Source organism: Megascapheus bottae, chromosome 2, assembly GCF_031878675.1.
Source record: "Megascapheus bottae isolate mThoBot1 chromosome 2, mThoBot2.hap1, whole genome shotgun sequence".
Classification (NCBI taxonomy): Eukaryota; Metazoa; Chordata; class Mammalia; order Rodentia; family Geomyidae; genus Megascapheus; species Megascapheus bottae.
The window spans coordinates 39,267,368-39,284,030 of NC_143510.1; the positions used below are offsets into that span (position 1 = coordinate 39,267,368).

At 36.1% G+C, this 16,663-nt stretch overlaps 1 protein-coding gene across 2 annotated transcripts in view; it reads right to left on the reverse strand.

Moving 5' to 3' along the window:
- Positions 1-556: 556 nt before the first annotated feature.
- Positions 557-16,663, reverse strand: part of Cntn3 (contactin 3) — a 259,601-nt gene continuing 243,494 nt past the window's right edge. For both annotated transcript variants that reach the window (XM_090324132.1, XM_090324126.1), the window contains 3 exons: positions 5,540-5,652; positions 4,678-4,846; positions 557-2,638 (listed from right to left, as the gene is read on the reverse strand). In XM_090324132.1, coding sequence (XP_090180258.1) covers positions 2,538-2,638; positions 4,678-4,846; positions 5,540-5,652 — 383 coding nt within the window. In that variant the 3' untranslated portion in view covers positions 557-2,537. The remainder of the gene's footprint in view (positions 2,639-4,677; positions 4,847-5,539; positions 5,653-16,663) is intronic.

Genomic DNA, 16,663 nt, shown 5'->3' on the forward strand with positions numbered 1-16,663 from the left:
GTGGCACTGTGGCTTATAGCGGTACAGTGCTAGCCGGGAGCTAAAAAGCTCTGGGACAGTGTGAAGACCTTGACTTTAAGACCCATGACTGACAAACAAAACAAAGCAAAACAACAAAACATCAATCCCCAAGCCAAACAAAAAAAAATCACGTTTGTTAAAATACAGAAGAATCCACTCACCCACCACCAAATAAAATTGGTAGCAAAGTTGGGATACAATTCTATAAAGTAAAATTTCTGTCTTTCTTCTTTTACTTTATACAGCTTGCAACACTTGTACTCTAGGGTCATTGTCTGAAATAGCCCATTTTACTGAGTCAGTAGGGTATAAAGATCATTTTGTATATGTCTTGTGAAGAGACAGATAGTTTCAATATTTGCTAAAAAATGTAAGAAAGGTTAGAACTAATGTGATGAACACATTGTTCTCCTGTGTTCCCTGAAATGGTTCTCGGATTATAACACACTGAAGAAATATTTGATTGATATAAATTTTATTTGAATAATAGAAAATCATACATACAAATAACCATAGGATACACACACAGGGATTTCAAGATAAATTTTATACTTTTCAATATGAAACAATGTGCATATCTCATGGAGATATAGTGCTAGAAATATCATCAAATGAGAACACAATCATCTTGGAAATGGTGAGTATAGCAACAAATGAAAGGAGTTACTAGGTAATAAAAAGATACAACTCCATAACAGGTAAATTACAAATGTTGGCCAAAGTGTTTCCCTACTTTTGACCAGAAATAACATTGATCATATGAAAGTAACTCGTCACTCAGATTGTATTTGTTGATATATACAGTATATACAGAATTTCCAGAGAAAGTCATAGATCTTTTCTCATTTCTTACATAATGACTTAAATGAAATTTTTCTCTTTTCTTATATATTGACTTAAATGGAGTCTCTAAAGTCTTCATGGGGAGATAAAAATTTTGCTAATTTTTAATCTTTCCTGGGAGCTAAACCACTGGTTCAAAATTCTGATGTTTGGAAATAGGAACAAGTTTCATCAAAATGTGAAATTGTTGTGAAAGAGGTAAAAAATTGATTGAGTGTCTAACACTCAATCTGCCGATTTTCATGCACTCCTTACACATTGCTCTGTAGTCATATCTTCACCAATCTTTGAAAAACACATATTGAAAAAAACTGAGTCATACACTTCAAAGTCAGCAGTACTGTCATGGTTCTATTACAAATTTAACTAAAGCACTAAAACATCTGTCTGACTCACTGAGATAGACAGTGAGGTTTCATTAAAAATCCATCACTGACATTGACAGAGAGAGAGAGAAAGAGACAGAGAGACAGAGAGAGAGACAGAGAGAGAGACAGAGAGAAACAGAGACAAAAAGAGACAGACAAGAGAGAGAGGAACATAGTGAGACAGGGAGAGACAAAAACAGAGAGAGACAGACAGACAGACAGAGACAGAGAGAGAGAGACAGAGACAGAGACAGAAACAGAAAGAGACCACCCCCATAATGATATCAGAAATTGGAAATTAATAATTGTGCTCCATGTGTTTAATATTTGGGTTGAAATTCAGCTCATTTCTTATTTTCTCCACCACATTCTAATATAGCCTTCAGTGTGAAGGAAACAATTTTTTCATTAAACATGTTTGAATTTCTGAGAAAGGATGTAAGACATTCATTTCAATTTACTGTCTTTGAAGGACATAAGAGCATTATTCTAGAGTACAGAATGCATATCTCAAACCTGTGGCTGGTCCTGAGACCTTTCTAATACTCAAAAAAAAAGTCACGCTAAGATTTACACAAGAACACTGCATTTGAGGTGACAAGGCATGTTCCACATTTCTTCTTTATCCAGTGACAGTTATTTCAGATACAATGGCTATTACCTTCTTGTTTTATAGATGAATAATTGAGAGGAACAAGAGAGCAAAGTGGTTTGTAGAGTCTCACAACCATTTACAGATATGCTAAACCAAATCACCTTCTCTTAAGCTTCAGAGCAGCATGTTCAAACAGTCTTTGGAATCACATGCCATCCTTTCCCACAGGATAATTACTTAAATGCATTTTCACCCTTGGGGAATTTAAATCACTGTTTCAAAACCACACTGATTAAGTCTGACAATAATTCTGTAATAATGGGAGAGAACATTCAGATTAAATGATGAGCTTTTTCAGTCTAATAAAAACCGTGTGTGTGTGTGTGTGTGTGTGTGTGTGTGTGTGTGTATGTGTCTCATTATTATAGGCAGTGATAAAACTCATAGTTTAAGAACATTTATATCAAAAGTCTGCAGTATGTAATATGCAAATTCCTTTGGTTTATCAAGTAAATATTAAGGCATTTCAGATTCCTCTAAAAGGATTTACTGCTTTTTTATTATATTTGTATTTTACCTATAGTGAAGTAAAAAGTTCAAAACACAGAATTGAAAAAAAAACATGCATAATCACTGTGTTTCAGGAAAGCACTCTTTTTGGGAGTTAATTAAGCAATGAACTTTCCAATTTCTATTAAAAAGAGTTACTATTACCACAAAGCATTTACAATAAAGAACAGTATCATAGGAATATAACTTGACATAGGGTGGACAATCAAGATGGCTGAAGTGGATCCTCGTGCGTCCATATCTGTCAAAGATGATAAACACTTCATTAATAAGGACTGTACCAAAAGTGACCCAGCTACTAGAGGCTGAGTGTTCACATCTCCTCCATAAGCATATGTTAAAATCCTGTCCCCAGTTGGTGATGAAGCTCTTTACAATGCCCTTAAATCTGCTGGCATCTTAGTCTTGAACTTCCTACCTCCAACACTGCGACAAATACCTTTCTAAAGTCTAATGTTAATCTGTAGAGTAGTCCAAATGGAGTAAGTAATATGCTAAAGACAATGCTTCTTCTGTAAAGATCAAATCATGACGTAAATCTAACTTAGAACCACAAGTTACTAATTCTTATTTCTTATTTTGTCCTCAAGGCAGCATACACTCGTTGCCAAGTATATCTATAAAAAGAGTGATGTAGTAACTGCTCTTACAATTCTACTCTTTGTTCCTTTACTATTAACTTTAATTGAGATTGGAAAAACAATGTAATCATTTTAAGCACAATTATACTTGATAACAAACCAGGGGTGGGGTAATGTAGAAATTTAATTAAAGAGAACATCAATGAATAAGGGATGGAGGAAAATCTGCCTGTTTGTACTTGAATGCAGCTAAGTTAGTGTGCACAATATAAAATATCATCTTTCAAAAGACCAATCAATAAAAGCTCCAGCCCTGTGTCCAGCCCAGAGGTCTCTATGCAAGCTCAGCAAAATTGCAAAATCAGACCTAAAGGCCAAATTTGACCAGCAGCCCCAAAATGCTAAAAATCATGTCTGATCCTGCAGAGGTATAGAATTTATGTCAGTCAATAGGACCACTTCATAATATTCTCATATTAACGCTACCTACCATTCTTCAGGCAACAAGAGGTAAGATGTTAATTATTTTATAACCTATATTGATGATGATGATGATGATGATGATGATGATGATGATGGTGAGGTAAATTTAAATTAATCCTATTTTGGTCTGTTGAAGTGAATATAGTTTGAAATGGATCTACAGTCCAGATAGTTTTAACAGACATTTACTGAAGACCTTAATTGTGAGATAGGTAGTTGCCATTCTACCAAGAATGGGTTGGTTTATTTGGTTTAAGTTTGACTCTACATCATTTGTAAGAAAGAATGGGCTTCCTCACCTCTTTTATGTCTAAGGGTAAGGTCAATTCCTTACCTGTGACTAAAGATAATAGTTTCAGACTTAGTTTTCCAGGACTATAAACTAGGCCCATATCAATGAACCACAACAGGGAGCAAAAGTATTTATGCCACTAGGATCAACAAAATTTGAAATACTCTCAAGGACTCTAACTGAGCCTGAAAACTCCAAAGTTAAAGTTTCAAGATAAAGTTTTTTCTACCATTGTTATGACTAAAATATTAACATCAAACTCTGGTTTCCTTCACTCACAAAGTATAATTTCTGTAGAAACCAGGTTTCTCTATTGAGAAGAAAAGTTAATGTAATCTCCTAAAATAAGGAATATACATATTTTTAAAGGATATTTTGATTTGATTCTTAAATGGCTTATGACCTTAAGAATGTTAACTTTACTACTGGACTAGTAAGATTTTTTTCAGTAATTTGTAGGAGGCAAATAACTGGGATAGTAAGGTATAATTTTTATTTTAAGACTAGATTTTCTACATAGCTTAATCTGATCTCAACCTTTCAATGCTCCTGATTCAGGTTTCTGTGATGGGATTACAGGGGTCATAGCCTCATCTGTTTGAGCCAGCAATATTCACAGTCAGAAATCAGTGTTGGGGTTTCAAAGCAGCTTTGTGAAATGTTTAGGGAATTCTGCAATAGGTAATCCAAAGGCAAATTCAGGTGTTCCTCAGATTGAGTAACAAAAAGTCAAATTGTTTTCTTCTGCTCTGGTCACCAATTCTGGCTTTTCAACCACCTGTGGTGATATCCTCCTGTGAATATTGCTCTTGTGGCTTAACCCTTTTCAGCACTCAGATGAAAGACATGCTGGGAGAAAAGTATGGGTGGGGGAGGGGAAGTGATCTCACTATGATGGAAAAATAAACTGTTTAACCATCTTACTAGTTATTCTTGGAATCCTGATCTGCTCACTGCTGGTTCCATCTCCGCCATCTGTTGTGGCTTTAACTTCGATAATGTAGTCCTCTTTGATTGGCAGCAGCAGTTCTGCTGAAGTTTTATTTGTGTTCAGCACTTGTGTATGACTCTGACTGCTAGTCCTATAGAAAACCTAAAATGCAGGATTAGATGATACAATTCTTAGAATGGCTGCTTTGTTTACTTCTCTAAACCCATCACTCAGAAATTACCTGGGGTTGTTGCCTGGCTTTCTATATTCCTAGGAGATAAACCACATTCCCAGCTTTGTCTCTAGGCCCGAGATTATATAAATCAGCACAGAGAAGAAACACTAGGTTCTGACACCTTGAAGTTGGAGACACAGTGAATTTTCACAGAAGAGCTTGACAAATGGTGGATACTGGTGAGGCTGCAGAGAAAATTCAGAGCCACACTGTGTAGACCTTGAATGCTGATCAAAAATAATCTTTTGAAAGCAGAGATGTGGTGAGCCTCAGTGGTTAAGATACAATTAACAAATAAACCCAGCGACATGAGAAGCAGAAGTAGGAGGACTAAATCTATCTGAAGAAGAACTAGAGCAGAAAAGATCTGGTTCATGTGTCGGAATATTTTCCTAGGAAGTGGGAGCCCCCAAGTTCAAATACAAGATCACACACAAAAAAGCCAATACAAAAAGTAGATACTTCAGGGACAATGCTCTTTATCTGAAGCTTCATACCTGTATCAAAATTAGGCAGAGAATACAGTGCATAGGCATGTTAAAGAATCCATCTATCCCAGCTTCTCTTGAAAAATGTTTCCAAAAGCAGGAAAATAAAGTATTATAAATGAACCTACTTACTTTATATCCTGTTACTTCTGATTCATTCTCCATTGCTCTTACTTGCTCCCAATTAAGTAATACTTTTGTGTCTGTAGCATTCCACACAACATTTCCTGGTGGCTGACTGGGTGCTTGAAATGCAAAACAAAACATCAAAGTCAAGTTGAGTACGGAGTAATATTTTACAATATAGAGGTACTGTCAAAGTAGAAGTCTTGAGCTAGTAATGCATCATGTATAGGCAGAGCTAGAAAAAGTAACAGAATAGTTCCATTTTTTATTCTATTCCATTCTATTCCACTCTAATACATGTGTTGGTATTGGGGCTTGAACTCAGGATCTGGTTGCCGTTTCTTAGCTTTTTTGCCTAAGGCTAGTGCTCTACCACCTGAGCCATAGTTCCACTTCTGGCTTTTTTGATGGATCATTGAAAGAAATAACTCTTATACTCTAGCCTGCTCAAGCTGTCTTTAAACCACAATCATCAGATCTTCCTTAGGCAACTGAGTAGCTAGGATTATAGTAGTAAGTAGGATATAGTAGTAAGTAGGTGGCTTCTAAATTTCCTTATTTTATTTTTTAGTTGTTGTTGTAAAGGTGATGTCCAGAGGGGTTACAGTTACATAAGTCAGGTAATGAGGAAATTTCTTTTTGAATAGTGTCAGCCTTGCCCTGGCTCTCTCCAGTGAATCCCATTTGTTCAACCTCTGTCCCACCATTTCTGTGACCCCTGCTTAGCCTCCCAAAGAAAGACAAGCTAACAAACAAGATAAAAAGAAAAGAAAAAAAGCAACAAAGAAAAAGAAAACTTGGATCTGGGAGAGTAGCCTAGTGGTAGAGTGCTCGCCTAGCATGCATGAATCCCTGGGTTCAATTCCTTGGTATCACATATGCAGAAAAAGCCAGAAGTGGTGCTGTGGCTCAAGTGGCAGAGCGCTAGCTTTGACCAAAATATGTCCAAAGACAGTGTCCAGGCCCTGACTTCAAGCCCCAGAATTCACAAAAAAATTAATTAATTAAAATTTAAATAAAAAGAAAACTTTAGTTTCCATTTCCTAGGATTCATTTTGATAAATATATGAGTGCATGACGTAGCTATTTAGCCTTTGTGGTCCTCTCCTAAGAATATCCTCCTTTAGTCTCATTGTGAGAATTAAAACAGTATTTTCCCTCAATTGTGAGAAAAATCCATCTTATCCTATTCATCACACTGGCTGGGAGAGTTTGCACCCATTGCATATCATGTCCCAGAATGACATCACCCCATTTGTTAGGAAATGGAAAGACTTAGAAAAAGTCATATTAAGTGAAGTAAGCCAGACTCAAAGGAACTTAGGCTCAATGGTTTCCCTCATTCGTCATAATCAGTAGAAACCCTGGGCTCTACTATCAGAGATCTGCAATAGAGCAAAATCTTGATACATAAGGCCATATAATGTGAAGCTAATTGAAAGGACCTCCAGGATATTGAAACAAAAGCCATATAATGAATGATTGTTGTCCTTAATGTACTATGTTGTCTCTCATCTCCTTTGCTATCCCTTGGTTATCTCATATTGGTATAGTATCTCACTTTGTTATCTGATATATTGAATTTATTTGTATTTGGATATTTGAAATTTGATAGGGAAGGGGGGAAAACCAAGACGGGAGGGGGGTGTGGGGGGGAAGGGAAATGGGTACCAAGACATGTGAAAGGGTATCAATGTATGTGAATTAATGCACCTTCTATCTGGCAAATATCATGTAACCCTTTTACTAATTACAATAAAAAAAAAGAAAAAAAAAGAAAGAAAACATTGGTAGAGAAGGACATTCCTTTATCCACCACAAGAGGGATGGCTGTTGCTGAACCCAGACCAGCAGGTACCATGGCTTGTCAGAGGCTGAAAGACATTGGCAAATGAGCAGCTTAAATCTGCACAAAATGAAGTGTGGCTGATTTTAAAGCCAGTCTTTGATCATGAGATGAGCAAAAATGTGAGGCAATCAAAAATAAGGCTTCCTGAGATTTATTCTCATGAAGGATCAAGCTACACACACGGAGAAATTGCCACAGCTAAGTCCATATTTTCAAGTCTTCATTTTCCAAGTTTAAATCAATTTTTGAGAAGAATTGGGCAAGAACACTAGAACGCTACTGAGGATTATGAATTGGATGCATAGCTTAGCTCTCTCCCGTGAATACCAGACAGGAAGCTCATGTAAAGGGTGGGGCTGGGGATGACATGGTAGCCAATGCTATTTGTCAACATCAGCACAGATGGGACACAGGATATTGGCTTTGTTATCGTTGGTAACGCAACTAGCATACCTACTTGCTTGTCAACAGCATCATGACTGTGCCAAACAGTGCTGGCATAGATTGCTAAGTCTGGATTTTGCACAGTATGTGATTTGGTTAACTGAATTTTTAATGAGAAAATGATATAAAAGATTGTGTCTCCAGAGGAATTTCCAAACCTCATTGACTAACACCCTGAACAAAATGCCATCAGAATTATAGATGGGGAAAATAACAACAAACAAGGAGTTCTGTTGTCTATAGTAACCTCAACACTATTTTACATTGTCTTTAAATGTGCATATCTGATGCTAACAATGAGTTTAGGTCAGCTAAGACTGATCAAAATAGAAGAAAGGAAGAATAATAGCAGTTGCTCTGTGTTGGAATACTAATGAGCGCCTCTGCTTGCTCAGCAAATGACAAAAAAGTTCACCTGTTAGTGCAGCTCTCCAGACTGTGACTCTTAAGTCTGACAGCAGTTAGTATAAAGAAGAGGTTTGGCTAGGTGCTGAGTGGCATACACTTGTCATTCTAGCTACTCAGGAGGCTGAGATTTGAGGATCTTGGTTCAAAGCCAGCAAGGTCAGGAAAGTCCATGAATCTCTAATCTCCAATTAACCACCAGAAAACTGGAAGTGGAGCTGTAGTTCAAAGTAGTAGTGTACTAGCCTTGAGCAAAGAGCTCAGGGACAGCTGGCAGGCCCTGAGCTCAATCCCCATGACCAACAACAATAACAAAAAAAGAACAGGTTGCATTTGGTGTAGCCCAAGACAATGCACTTTAGTAGAGTGTGTTTTGCCAGATGATATGTGCTTAGAGGCAAGAGAAAGTTGGGAGTTTCACCACAGAGCTTGCAGAGGTAATGACTATAAATTGAGGTTTATCTTGTCCAAGTCCCAAAATAGATGACTTCAGTCAGAAATGAATACGTTTTTGCAATGACAAAAAGAGAAATAGGAAAGCAAAGGAAAAATAAAAGAAGTTTGTTCTGAGTCTGACTGCTCTTCTGGAATCACATCAGTATTTTCAGATAGTCAGGTATCATTTTGTCTACTCTAATGTTTTAAAAAAGCTATCATTACAAAAACCCATAAACATCCATTTTAGTCTCATTTCAAGAAATATTACTAGCACAATAATGAGCTGGATATACTACTTCTGTTTAGGGGTATTCTACAGAACAAATGAAGTGAATGTTTCACTTTAAATATTAAAAATCAGAAAGATGTTTGTGAATCATTTTAACAATTATGTCTCTTAATACCACTGGTAAGAAAAACACCATCTGTGTAATGCTGGCTCAAGTAAAACTTCATTCCATGTTCAAGATTCTTTCTTAATCACTTGTGCTTAGCATGCATTTCCAATGTGTACAATATGCAAAATATGCTTTTACATAACATTATTTGCTCAATCCTCAGTATCTTGCATTGCAACAAGGGGTCACCTGGATTTAGAGAGTTATGAAATAAGTTTAATATGCATGTTCATATCAGAATTATTCATAGTAGCCAAAAAACTGGAAACAAATCAAGTTTAAATATCCATCACCAGATGAATGGATAAGTAAATCATGGTCTATGGATGGAAGGGAATATTGTTCATCTTTAGAAATGGAATTCTCACACTGGCAATCAATAAACTGTAAGTAATCTAGCATCCCATTGTAGAAGGTATATGGAGTGACGAGATTTAGAAACAGCAGGGTTGGTAAGAGGGGAAAGAAGAGATTGTCTAGTGGTATAGATCCTCAGAGGGAAAGAATTCTGATGATGTCTTGTTCAGCAGTGTCAATGGGTTTGACACTACTTAACAAGCTATTTCACAAGGGTAAAGAATGTCCATTTCATCATCGATGTCCTTTCCTACAATTATAATTTTGCTGTTATTCTTTTGAGTCAGAGTTCCACTAGAAGCACAGACTAAACTCAAACTGGTGATCCTCGTGCCTCATTTATCTGGATGCTGGGATTATGGAGACATACTCAGCCACCAAATTTTTCTTTTAAATATCCTAAGACACACAATTACTGAAAGGTAAACTGAAGAGGCACAACAGGCTCAATTCTTTGTCCAATGCCTACTGCTGTTCAGCTTAGTGGGTAAGAGGAAGTTGACAGAACATCTAGGACTTTTCACATTGGGTTCTATCCTACATGTAGGAACATATGCTTGCTGTGATTAATTATACAAAACTCAGTATGTTTCTTGACTCTCTTCCTTAGCTACCGGATGGTAATACTATGAATCTTATCACCAGTAGCTGAAAAGTACAAATTGCACTTGGACATTACTTAAGATGATCAACATTTTTTAGTAAGTTGTGACAATCAAACAACCACAGGACATGTTCTATTCAATTATGAGATAATTTGTGTTGACATCACTCAACCAGTATAAAAATAGTTAATGTTTCACATCACAGGCAATTGGCTAAATACTTCAAAATACGACACAAATATCCACTGTTTGACTCATCCAAAAACTAGGAAAAGATTGGCTTGGAGGCCCAACGTGTAATTCCAAGAAAAGTCTTCCTTTGCTTTTCATACCAATAATTTACATGAACAAATTTTCTTTCACTGGATTATAAAAACACAAAGGACATTTCCTGTATTACAGAGGATTCCACAGGTCAAACAGGATAGATTTTTCACAATGATTCTAAAGATATAATAAAATAAACTTCATATAGTTAAAAACTTGGCTAGACGATTTACTTGAGTCTCCATTTGCTGAATCTTTCTGTCTGACTTTTAGTTCAATATTTTTTTTTTGTTTGCCACCCCTGGGCTTGAACTCAGGGCACTGTCCCTGGACTTTCTCAAGGCTAAAGCTCTACCACTTGAGCCTCAGCACCACTTCCAGCTTTTTTCTATGTATATGGTATCGAGGAATCGAACCTGGGTCTTCGTGCATGCTAGACAAGCACTCTACACTAGGCCGAATTCTCAGCCCCAATAATGTGTTTTTATCTTTCTTCAGAGCTCAGTGAATAAGGAATAGGTTGGCCGAAGCCTAGAACCACAACAAAGAAGTACTGTTAAACCCAAGGATGCCCTGTTAACATGTAAAGTACACCACTGTGGTGGTGGGTGATTCGTGGCATAAAACTAAAAAAAAAAACTCAGAAACTGAAATGCAAACATCTGGAGGGAAATTCCTATTTTATCTCAGTAGTTTGAAGAGCAAGGTGGATTCATGGATGATATCATCTTTAATATTCCTGATATATTCACATCACAAACCAGGAGCAAGTACAACATACTCACATAGACTGCAAGTCTCTAAGAGAGAGGCTTGCAGATAGTTCATAGAACTAGTTCTTATTGTTAAAAACTGTGTGAAAACTTCTTATAGGAATGACACTGTTTCTCTAGTGGCTCTGATACCAAGTTAGATTCTTTTTTATATCTATTAAAGATATTAAAATTAGTTTTAAATAGAAATATTAAATGCATATTAGTAAAGGGGAATTCTACAAAGGGCAAAAACTGAGAGGGAAAATTACAAATAAAAGAGTTGGACAATTTGCTTTAGTATGTATACTAAGCCGTACATTAAAGTGGATGACTATATAATTAAACTGTATATCTGATAGCTTTACAATTTCCAAACAAGGTTTCATGTAGAAATATTCACTTTATTAAAAACTGATGAAATATTCACTCATTCTTCTAGTGGCTGTTTTATTCACATTTCAGTTTCACTTTTGAAGGACATATTTAATTGGCTACCTTAAAGGCATTTTGGCTTAAATTCCATGGATGAACTTTCCATTCTTTTGAAAAGCAAAAAATCTGATGTGAAAATTGACTGTGCCATTAAATATTACACAATTTTCTCAAGTGGATATTCATGTTCAAATAATAAGGCAGAAAATAAAGGTACCCTTCGTTTAGCAGGGTCTGGACATGTGATTCAAATCAAGCCAATCAGACTTTTCTGACTGACCACCACTGTTTCTCAAGTGGACCTTAGCCTGAGATAAGCCAATGAGCAGCCTATTTAGTTTTGAGCATAGCTATGAAAAAGAAGATACCAACATCCCCGGAAGTTTTTGGGTGCCAGAAATTAGCCATTGAGGTACTGTTGCAATATTGCAACTCTGAAATGCAACCTAGGTTAAAATCATGCAGAAAACCAAGAGAAGAGATGGAGATAGTCGTTGCTTACTTAACAATACTTATCAGACTCCAACTGACTGCACAATTAAGACAGAATTCAAGAATGGTAAAGCCAATGAGGAAATCAGGTTAAAAGGTAAGGTAAAAAATGACATTCCAGTTGAAGCTGCTGGGATATAGTAATACAACAAACAAAGGCAACATGGTGTGTGTGTTCCTGTGTATGTGTGTAGTGGCTCTTAGGAATACAAAAGTAGAGCAGGGAAGGTGATAGTGATTCCCAGAAGATGTAAGGATATAGTCTTAAAATGGAAGTCAATTGACACTGAGTTTGTATCTGTATAAAGCCCTAGCAGTGAGGAATGCATTATGTATGTGTATATATATGCACATGTATACATATATGTATATATGAATGTATCAATATGTATGATATATGTACTTATAGTCATTACACACATGCATATATCAATATACACACAAATGAGTATATATTTAGTTCTATATGTATATACATATACTGATATAGATACTTGTGTTTATATTCTTATATATGTATATATGTACACACATACACACTCTCTCTAAAAGGTGCTGGGCAGAGATGTGACATACTCAGGACCATCATTGTGGTCAAAAGAAGGAACAGGGTAACAGGCTAACCAGTGAGTCTCCACAGTCCTGATCCACCAGACCTAGAAGTGGCAGATTCTTGATCAATTCAGAAGCCAGATTCTGGACCAGTTGTTGGTCTGTGTGAGAGATGCTTCAAGGGTAACTGACCTATGAAGCCTGCAGAACTGAAGTAACAGGGTTCAATTTGATGAAATGGAGGATTTTGTAGAAGAGATAGATTTTTAGATGGTTGGAAGGTATGATCAAGAATTTAATTTAAGAAATATTTTAAAGTTGGGATCTGGTGGCTCAGGCCTGTAATCCTAGCTACTCAGGAGGCTGAGATTTGAGGATCACAGTTCAAAACCAGACTAGACAGGAGAGGAATCCATGAGATGTTTGTATCCAATTAACCACAAAAAATGTGGGAAGGCCAGAAGTGAAGGTGTGGCCAAAATGATAGAGCACAGGTCTTGATCAAAAAGCTAAGGGACAGTAAGTACACTGGCCCTACAATAAACCTCAGTGTCAGCACACATATGTATGAGTACACACACACACACACACACTACTTACACAGCAACAAACATAAAAAGCCAAAAACCAGAACTACTCATTTTGAGTTGGATTTGTGTTGCTATTCAACCATGAGGATACTAATTTTATGCTTGGTTTCAGACTTAGTGAGAACCCAAACTGCCCTCTGAATTTTTAGTTCTACAAAACAGAATATTTTTCTTTTAGATTCTTTCTGGAAAACTCTGGATACAAAGCCATCAATATATTTCCTTTCAGATATCAGCAGATTTCATTACTGGCCAACAATCTTTACCAGGCAAATCAGATGGATGATATTGTTAACGATTAGCTATCTGACAGATACCCATCTTTGATTACTGTTAACTGAGAATTGCTTTTAAGAAGCAAACATAGTGGGATATAAAAAAAATAAGTATTTAATGGAAACTACAGTGTTCAATCACAAATAACCAACCCCAGTCAGTACTGATATAAAGCTTTGCATAAACCTTCTGATTATGAAGATGTGAATCATACATTTTCTGCAAGATGGTCAAAGACTGCAGCATGGATATCTGAATTCAAAAGGGCAGTCAAGACGAAGTACAGTTGATTTAGTTCCTCAGGCTGGCATGTTTCTTTAGGTTTAAGTTATTCATTCAGTCATTCATCAAGCATTTATTGAATGGCTGCCATGTGTTGGGACTGGGCTGGCCAAATAAGGGAGGAAAGGCCTTTTCCTAAGTGAAGCTCACAAACCAGAGGCTAAAATGGGTAGCATAATCAAAACATTATCTCAGCTCTTCACACCCTAGACATACAGATAATTCACTTCAAGTGATAATGACAAGAATCATACGAAGACTCTTAAATACAATTTGATGATAAAACCACATCAAAGTTGAGGATGGTTATGAAAAGCCACTTGTAATAATTTTTATAAATAGCTTTAAAAGCATCCATTTTGCTTCCAGTTTGATATATTTGAAAAATGATTAACATAAGCATTTAAAAATTAGCACATGAAGGGAAGGGGGAAAAACAAGATGAGGGATGGGGTGGGGGGAGGGAAATGGGGACCAAGACATGAGAAAGGGTATCAATGTTTGTGAAGTAATGCACCTTCTATCTGGTAAATAAATGTAATCCTTCTATTAATTCCAATATACGGAAAAAATTAGCACATGATCTTTCTACACAACTTTAAGATGAGAAGCCCTTTTAATGATCTATACGAATTTCTCCACTCACTGTAGAAAACTTTTCCTTAATACCTATAGATCAGTGTGCAACCTGCAACAGCAGGTTGAGAGTGCGTTACTTCCAAGATTATTTTTATATACTGTACAGAGCAAATCACAAGAAATAGTGGTATTACATAAGTTGTGAATATTGTTTATATGGTTTCAAAAGGTATGATTACAGTGGTTAAAATTATGCCTGCATTTGGATGCCTTCAATGTTACTGGCCTTGACATCTCTGTAAAGTTCTTGAACCTTCATGAGCCTCACCTTTTCATCCCTAAAATGAAGATGCTAATAGCTTCCAGCACTGGTGTTGCTGTGAGAATTAGGAATGAATGCAGAAAAAGGGTTTAGGCCCAAGGCTATAAATTGCAAAGTGACTAGTCATTAATACCATAATTACCATCATCATTGGTATGTGTAAATTTCTACTTTAGATTCAGTAGTTATATGCTATCTTTAAATTACAAATGAGTTTTGCTTCTTTTGACATCTTATTCCACTGATTGCATGTTATTATATCCCTAGTCTCCTATAATCAGTTGTTCCCTTCTGTCTTCTCAATACACTGAAGCCATCATGATGTCACACTTCTTATTACAATGATGGTTCCTAGTATATAGTAATTACATTGATTATTAAGTCAGAATACACACATTTGCTAGCTTTCGCATCAGTCCTGGGACTTGGACTCAGAGCCTGAGCACTCTCCTTGGACTTCTTTTAGCTCAAAGCTAGTGCTCTGTGCTCTATCACTTGAGCCACATATCTGCTTCTGACCTTTTTTTTTTTTTATTACTTTATTTGAGGTGAGTCTCACAGACTTTCTTGCCTGAATGAACTTCAAATTGAGATCTCTGCCTCCTGAGTAGCTTGGATTATGGCTGTGAGCCACATGTTATATACATATATATGTATACATATACATATATATGTGTGCATATACTTATGTATATATATATGTTTTGCCAGCAGAATTGTCCACTAAGTCTATGCTTTGAATTGTCCACTAAGTCTATGCTTTGAATTTATAAAAATATATATATTTAAACTTTTAAAATTCAAAACTACTACTAAGAGAGCAACTCATATTTAGTGAAAAGTTGTAAATACAGAACATCTGTGTGGTTCCAAATCAATATATCCCACGATCTTCCAGCAACCTATATGCTATTCATAACAGTTTGGGTCAGACTTCTCATGATGATTAGGTAAAGATAATGCTAAATCCACATATCTAGTAGGTTGCTTACAGACAGACGTTTCTAAAGGAGTAACATGTTTTCCTGATGAACCATTGCTCTGCAATGTTTATTGTACTAACAAGTTGTTAGTCACATTCTTTTCCTGTATACAATGCATATAAACATGTAAAAATTCCAATTAGTTAGCACTGCTTTAACCCTCCAAGCAGTAGGGTTTTAACAATGTTTTAAACTATCAATGGCAAAGTCCATCATATTCCATTTTCTAATACTCTAGTTCATTGAGTTTTTAGCCACTAAGTATAGGCTTTCAAATAAATTTGGAAATGATACATGCAGGCATAAATGCATTAATGTAATTAAAAATCAAGCATAATGGTAGTCTATTCCTATGCAAAGCAAGTTAATCACATACAGTTACTGAAGTAAATTATTTTAAATTATTTAAGAATATAATTATCTGCAACCCTGAATGCCAATGTGCTAAAGTTACCTAAGTTCTTCACACCTCATTTTCCCCTCACCTCTGCAATGGAAACTGGAATAGAATGAGGATAAAATACTTGTGATATGGAATACTGTCAATCACATTAACTATGGAGATAACAATGACAAAGGCTCAAAGGTTTATATTGTTGGAATGAAGTGATACAATACAATGACTGTGTATAGATCGTGTCATTAATTTAAATAAAATATTTGTTGGACATTCCAAAATACCTATCACTGATTATTTTGTAGGCTCACTAACTTCTCATTACAGCTTATGAATTCACTTGCTAACTACAGACATAATAAATACTCAGACTCTGAAGGTAACAGTGACTTCTCTGGTTAATATTTTAAAGTATCATTATATTCATGTGGACATAGCTTTTGACGATCACTTTTTAATGTGCTGCATCTCTTGAACAATGTGAGAGGAGAACAAGAACACTGGAAAAAGAACAACCACAATGTTAATTCACAGAGGCTTATTTATAAACCTTGGGGAACTAATAATACAAAAGATTAAGTCCAACTAAGCTATTCATATTATTTTGCCAGACCTGGGACTTGAACTCAGGGCCTGAACACTGTCCTTGGGCTACTTCCTCAAGGCTAGCGCTCTGCCACTTGAGCCACAGCAGCACTTCCAGCTTT